This window comes from Salvelinus namaycush, chromosome 37 (assembly GCF_016432855.1).
Source record: "Salvelinus namaycush isolate Seneca chromosome 37, SaNama_1.0, whole genome shotgun sequence".
NCBI classification, from domain to species: domain Eukaryota; kingdom Metazoa; phylum Chordata; class Actinopteri; order Salmoniformes; family Salmonidae; genus Salvelinus; species Salvelinus namaycush.
This window is the reverse complement of record NC_052343.1, coordinates 11,779,850-11,787,449: the sequence shown is the minus strand read 5'-3', so window position 1 is coordinate 11,787,449 and position 7,600 is coordinate 11,779,850. Positions and strand designations below refer to the sequence as shown.

The 7,600-nt window shown below is 42.9% G+C and overlaps 1 protein-coding gene across 1 annotated transcript; it reads left to right on the top strand.

The window, feature by feature from the left end:
- Nucleotides 1–1,539: 1,539 nt before the first annotated feature.
- Nucleotides 1,540–7,361, top strand: LOC120031373 (antigen peptide transporter 1-like). Its single transcript, XM_038977093.1, has 11 exons — nucleotides 1,540–1,857; nucleotides 2,030–2,334; nucleotides 2,524–2,654; nucleotides 3,464–3,669; nucleotides 3,977–4,174; nucleotides 4,456–4,584; nucleotides 4,831–5,019; nucleotides 5,107–5,276; nucleotides 6,367–6,534; nucleotides 6,763–6,898; nucleotides 7,134–7,361. Exons 1-11 carry the CDS (start codon nucleotides 1,540–1,542, stop codon nucleotides 7,359–7,361), a joined length of 2,178 nt encoding a protein of 725 aa, XP_038833021.1.
- The last annotated feature ends 239 nt before the right edge of the window (nucleotides 7,362–7,600 follow it).

The following is a 7,600-nucleotide window of genomic DNA, read 5'->3' as shown; positions in this document are numbered from 1 at the left end:
TAGCCCCCCCCCCCCCCCTGTTCATGCAATCATTTTAATTACGTTAAAAAAGGCTAAACAGATCCTAAATCAGTACTCCTTCTTTGAGTCACATTATGAATACAGGCCCAGGAGTAGGCCTGCATATGTCACTTTTTTACCTCCCATGCAGGAGCATGCTCTCTGCATTTAAAAAAAAGACATATCATCTTATCTACTGAAAACGACAAATAAAACTATTTCAAAATCTCAAAGAAGAGATAATAACCTCCAGGAATGTGGTGGGTCTTAAAATAGACAGATACAGCTGCAGCACCTTATGTCACCTGTCTCAAATGAAAGGATGGATCCAGGAACAGGAAACTAGGGGGTTCTACTTTCATCCTTAACCTCAGGACTCATCAATTGTGCCAAGAAACAGCCTCACAGCAGGTGGTACAACAACGACTGTGTGCCTTTTCAAGTTTTTTTGCGAGGGTCTATTTCAGGCTAAGGCATACTACTTACTCATTACCTTCATTTGAGTTATTTGAGCAAAAACCTAGAATCGTTTTTTTGATTTTTTTATATGATGAGTTTATATAAACCTATATAAAACATTAGGCTGCTGTGCATTGTCAAGGGGGAATATGCAATAGATGATCATGAAAATAATGTATCGATGATGGAGTAGTGATAACGATTATGATTATCATCGTGTAGGTCATCAAGCTTTCCACACGATGTCGCTGTTCTACATGAGATTCCTTTCAAATTCAAAGGTGAATCAGCCAGTAAGTAATTTACTGTACAACATTTTCAGATATATCAAGCCCTTACACAGTAATCACCTACTCGTTTCACATAAAGCATAGCATAGTATAATTAATCTAAAATCGGCATTTGCCAAACTCAGTATGGCATGGCAAGAGGGGGCTGGTCGTTCATGAGAGACTTTCCAGTTATGTACTTTCGGGTTTTGGTATGAAGCACAATCACCAACTTGAACGTGGGGTCCTCCAGTCCAGTCGCAGACTGCAGTATAACTAAATTAATACTAAGATGGCCCTTTGTATGATATGAGGGTGTAACATAGAATATAGGCTAGATCTATTCTTAATAGATATAGGCTATCGTTTCCTTGACATTCAGAAGAAATTGCAACCTCACTCGTAAGAGCCCACATGCAAACGTGAGTAGTCTATCTTTTCAAAAAGTAATTTGCGTGTTATATTGTATTATATATTACATAATGCATTGTAATGTGTTAATACCATTCGTCTTATCCATCCTGAAGCCTAAAACGACTGAAATTCACCTAGTTAAATGAAGCCAGCTATTTTTCATTAAATGGTCACAGCTTCCAATATTTTCAGATAATCTATGTCCCATGGGTTTAATTGGGATTTTGTGTGAACTAATTCCCAAATGTCCACTTTTTCCATAATAGGCTATAAACAGATCTATGTGAACATTTCATTTTCCATATGGTATCCCACTTAGTCCTCCTCAATATAACCCTGATGTTCCTCAACCTCATTATCTATCTCTCCCAACCTCCTGTTCTAGAGCCTGTTCGGAATGCCGAAAATGAACTTCTCTCTGCTGCTCTTCCTGTGCATGGATGTGTGTGTGGTGCAGACAGTCCGCTTGGCCCAACTCTCCCCTCTCCTCCTCCCCCATCCCCTCATCACCTTGTGGGGTGGAAGCCTGCTCCGTGCCGGCCTCCACCTCTTTCTCACCTTCACGTTCCCTGGAAGTCCCCTATGGATGAGCAGCTTCGAGGGGCTCCAGAGCATGGGTGTCCTCTGCTTCCACTGCCCAATCTACATCAGCCTTCTCTGGGCATGTGGCCAGTCCATCCTGGGGCAGCTATGGGGATGGCACTCCTGGCAGGGGGTGGGTGACAAGTTTATATTGCTATAATTATGTTAATATATATATATATATATATATATATATATATATATATATATATATATATATATATATCCTATTATATATTAATATATATACCCTTTTTGTTTTAAAAATTGATAAACCAAACAGACTAAAATTACTTGTTTTTCAGCTACTTCAGGGCTACTGCGTAACAGTCGTAGCATGGTTGTACTGGACACGCTACGTCCCTTCTCTTCTTACCAAGCCCACCAAGGAACCACAGAAGACTGGGGCCTTTCTAGAGAAACTGATGGGATACATGAAGCCTTATATCATACGCTTTGGAGCCGTGCTGAGTCTTGTCGTCATCTCTTCCCTTGGTGAGATGGCTATTCCCCACTACACCGGCCGAATGACAGACTGGATTATGAATGAAGACGAGCCTGAAGCCTTCACTTACGCCATCACGGTCATGTCTCTGATTACAGTCATGAGGTATAGTACAGCATATATCAATAATTGGTGATGTGATAGTCTTGAGTCCTTCCAATTGATGCTCAGTGTTTGATATTCCTGTTTAATTTTGAGGTTTCAAGTGTCCTAACCACTTTCATCGGGCATTTATTGTAATGATACTGTAGTAACGTGTTTATTTGTTCTCCTTCTCCCATCTCTACCATTCAGTGCTGTGTGTGAGTTTGTGTGTGATCTCATCTACAACATCACCATGAGTCGCATCCATACCTCCATCCAGGGCCTAGTCTTCCAGTCGGTGCTGAAGCAGGAGATCGCTTTCTTTGACAAAGCTCAGACAGGTGAGTCACATCTCATTGCAATCTACAGGTAACTGCCTACATAAATTAAATACCAACATAAAGTGTCTTAATAGGGCGTTGGGCCACCACTAGCCGCCAGAATAGCTTCAATGTTCCCTGACATAGATTCTACAAGTGTCTGAAACTTTATTGGAGGGATTGACACCATTCTTCCACGAGAAATTGAATCATTTCTTGTTTTGTTGATGGTGGTGGAAAACGCTGTCTTAGGCACCGCTCCAGAATCCCCCATAATTGTTCAGTTGGGTTGAGATCTGGTGACTGAGACACACACACACACACCCATTAACCCCCTATACTGCTTTGAGACCCCTCTTTCAAAGTCACTGAGATCTCTTCTTCTAGCCATGGTAGCCAAAATAATGGGCAGCTGGACATATTTATACATGACCCTAAGCGTGGTGGGATGTTCATTGCTTAATTAACTCAGGAACCACACCTGGGTGGAAGCACCTGCTTTCAATATACTATGTATCCCTCATTTGCTAAAGTGATTTCTTTATTTTGGCAGTTACCTGTACTTTACCTTTCCTAAATATATTTTTTTATACAGTTGCTGGTTTACTAATTGATTAAGCTAACTGATTAACACATACTGTATGTCCAAAGTGACGTGAAAAGGAGAGTATCTTAATAAACATGAGTGATCCTGTCAAGGGTATTGTGCAGATCTTTCATTTCTTCAAAGTATATATATATATATTTATGCTTTATGCTATATATATGTGATATATATTTGCACGCCGTCCCCTCCAAGGGGCTAACTTAACCTATGACCTTTGTTCTAGGTGACCTTGTGTCACGCATCACCACGGACATCAACGACATGAGTGAGTCTCTGAGTAAGAAGTTGAGTCTGCTGATGTGGTACTTCATGCGGGTCACTTTCCTCTTCATCTTCATGCTCAATCTCTCCTGGAAGCTGTCACTCTTCACCGCTATGGGGCTTCCTATCATCTGGGTCATACCAAAGATATCCGGCAAGTGGTTCCAGGTACAGGAAATCAGACCTTTTCTAACCTATTGTTGAAGTAGCCTGGTCCCAGATCTGTTTGCGCCTTTTGGACAAAATGTATGGGGTGACAATGTCAATAAGAGTTGGCTAGACAGCATAAACAGATCTGGGACCAGGCTATAGTGGGGGTAGTTTTGTGAACTACTGAACACTCCCGTGATGTTTCGTGTTTGCGTACATCTTGATTCTACAAGTTACAGTCACCAAAAATAGCACTACAAAGCAGACAGAACAGAATGTTACCTGACCAATCAGAAGGTAACTGTGAATATTGTTTTTGTCCCAGGAGCTCGGTGCGAAGGTTCAAAAGTCACTAGCCCAGGCCAATGACATTGCCACAGAGACCTTCTCCTCTATGAAGACAGTACGCAGCTTCGCCAACGAGGAGGGCGAGACGGAGCGCTACAGGAAGAGGCTGGAGAAGACCTACTCTCTGAATAAAGAGGAAGCAGTAGCCTGCGCAGCCTCAACCTGGACCAACAGCGTGAGTCTCAGCTTCAATTGTAAACGGCCACAGTGTGAGAGCAATTTATCAAATTCAGTTCCGAAGAGCTTGGATTGCACATTGACTCACGAGGGTGCATGAATTTGTCTGTAATAAGGGCCCTGAGTTTTTCCTGGCCATGTGAACTGACTAGGGAAAGCTCTGGGCCATTGTTATAGACTATAACTACTGTAGGTCCCAGAGTTTTTCCTGGTTACATGATCTGGAACACTCTGTTCCCTAGTCATAATCAATAGTCACCCCATCTGTCTCCCTCTCAGATGTCAAGCCTGTTCCTGAAGGTCAGTATCCTGTACTATGGCGGTAGTCTGGTGACAGGGGGGACTGTCAGCAGTGGGAACCTGGTGGCCTTTGTGCTCTATGATCTCCAGTTGTCCTCTGCTGTGGAGGTAAGGCCATAGATGAACAATCTCCATCCAATCTACCCGCAGCCATCTTATGCTTGATCCCTACTGCCAAATCCAAACAGACCTAAATGTACACGCCCTAACACGGCACTGCCAAGTTGTTCTACAGCAAAATAGGGGTCAAAATGATTCATCATTATCACAACATTTTAATCATAACTAGAGTTTTGAGTAACAACATTTTGACAGTCACTTACTGGTGCCGCTTTTACACCTCCTGTCTGACAGGTCGTGATGTTGTGTTACCCAAGTGTGATGAGGGCAATCGGTGGCTCTGAGAAGATATTCGAGTATGTGGACCGACAGCCCCATGTTCCTCCAGAAGGCACCCTTGCCCCACAGAAACTTGAGGGACATGTTCAGTTCAAGAATGTCATATTTACCTACCCTACCAGGGAAGATACACCTGTGCTCAAGGTATCTACAGTATATTTACAGTATACTGTATACACATATACTGGATATGAATTAAAATAACATACATTAAATCTCAATTTCTCTCAGGGCCTGTCTCTGGAGCTGAGGCCTGGGCAGATCACTGCCCTTGTGGGGGCTTCTGGAGCAGGGAAAAGCACCTGTGTGAGCCTGCTGGAGAGGTTCTACCTGCCCCAGGAAGGAGAGATCCTATTGGATGGACAGCCACTGCACAGCTACAAGAACCAGTACCTCCACGACCAAATCAAATCAAATTTTATTTGTCACATACACATGGTTAGCAGATGTTAATGCGAGTGTAGCGAAATGCTTGTGCTTCTAGTTCCGACAATGCAGTAATAACCAACAAGTAATCTAACCTAACAATTCCACAAGTGTAAAGGGATAAAGAATATGTACATAAAGATATATGAATGAGTGATGGTACAGAACGGCATAGGCAAGATGCAGTAGATGGTATAGAGTACAGTATATACATATGAGATGAGTAATGTAGGGTATGTAAACATAAAGTGGCATAGTTTAAAGTGGCTAGTGATACATGTATTACATAGAGATGGCAAGATGCAGTAGATGATATAGAGTACAGTATATACATATACATATGAGATGAGAAATGTAGGGTATGTAAGCATTATATTAAGTGGCATTGTTTAAAGTGGCTAGTGGTACATTTTTACATAATTTACATCAATTCCCATTATTAAAGTGGCTGGAGTTGAGTCAGTATGTTGGCAGCGGCCGCTAAATGTTAGTGGTGGCTGTTTAACAGTCTGATGGCCTTGAGATAGAAGCTGTTTTTCAGTCTCTCGGTCCCTGCTTTGATGCACCTGTACTGACCTCGCCTTCTGGATGATAGCGGGGTGAACAGGCAGTGGCTTGGGTGGTTGTTGTCCTTGATGATCTTTATGGCCTTCCTGTGACATCGGGTGGTGTAGGTGTCCTGGAGGGCAGGTAGTTTGCCCCCGGTGATGCGTTGTGCAGACCTCACTACCCTCTGGAGAGCCTTACGGTTGTGGGCGGAGCAGTTGCCGTACCAGGCGGTGATACAGCCCGACAGGATGCTCTCGATTGTGCATCTGTAGAAGTTTGTGAGTGCTTTTGGTGACAAGCCGAATTTCTTCAGCCTCCTGAGGTTGAAGAGGCGCTGCTGCGCCTTCTAATGACCAGGTCATTACGAACAGCAATGGAAGCAATGTTACTCTTCCCCTAAGCTATATTAGTGCCTAACATAATTAGCTACCAGCCTCTAAAGAAAATTACATGATCACAATGTTTGCCGAGAAGTTATTAACCAACTAAATGCATTATCTAAATTAATAATTTCTCCCAGATCAGTGTGGTGAGTCAGGAGTCGGTGTTGTTTGCTCGTTCTGTCAAGGAGAACATCAAATATGGCAGAGATGATGCCACTGATGAGGAGATGTACCGGGCTGCTGAGCTGGCCAAAGCCCACAAGTTCATCTCTGACCTGCCCAATGGCTATGATACAGGTATGTCCCAAAAGCTTCATTCATAGTGACTTCATCCAGATAGGATTGGTAATATTGTTTCTTTGGGGCTTTGTTTAGTCCTTACTGATAGAAAGTTACACTTTTCTCTGCATAGCTTTGACTTTGAACTGTTAGTGCTTTTCCTTCATTAACCTACTGATGACATGATTGTAGTGGATGTGTGTTATCCAGCTCTACTGTTCATACTTAATTGTTGTTCTTTATTCCACAGATGCCGGGAGAAGGGAGGCCAGGTTTCAGGAGGGCAGAAGCAACGCATTGCCATCGCCAGAGCTCTGATCAGACAGCCTCGGATTCTAGTGCTGGATGATGCCACCAGTAACTTGGACACAGAGAGCGAGCATTTGGTAGGAGAACTCTGAATCTTGTTATCTTTCACTACAACAGACTGACAGATCTATTTTTTGGGGGGGGGGATAATCAGTTGCTGTTGATAATTTACTCACAATATAACCCAATGGAGGCTGTTTCCTTCCCTAACATTAAATATTGATTTACAGTGTATTTTAATCTCAGCTAATCTCTGACAGTTCAGTGGCTTTAATTCAAACATACTCATCATGTTTCTCTCCATGTCTTTAGGTCCACCAAGCTCTGCTCAACGATTCAATCCCCTGCTCAGTGCTGCTGATTGCTCATAAGCTGAGCACTGTGGCGAAGGCCAATCACATTGTCGTTCTCGAGGAGGGAAAGGTGCTAGAGGAGGGGAGCCATGTTGAGCTGCTGGAGAAAGGTGGAACCTATGCTGACCTGGCGAACAAGCAGAACACTGGCTTCCAGCGTAAAGAAGGGGAGGAGCTAAACAACTAAAACAGAGGCTCCAATCCCATGACACTCCTCAATGTAAACTGAAATCCCACTTCTGCCACCATCTCACATTTTCAACATTATTACCTACTAGTTCTACTGCATCGCATATGCTTAGCAATACTCGTGAGATCATAGCATCAAACATTTGTTAAATGATCATATTCCCCCCCTGATTTTGAGGTACTGATTACAAGAATAGTCCTGTAATATAAGAGGTTTCATACAAAGAGCACATTTCT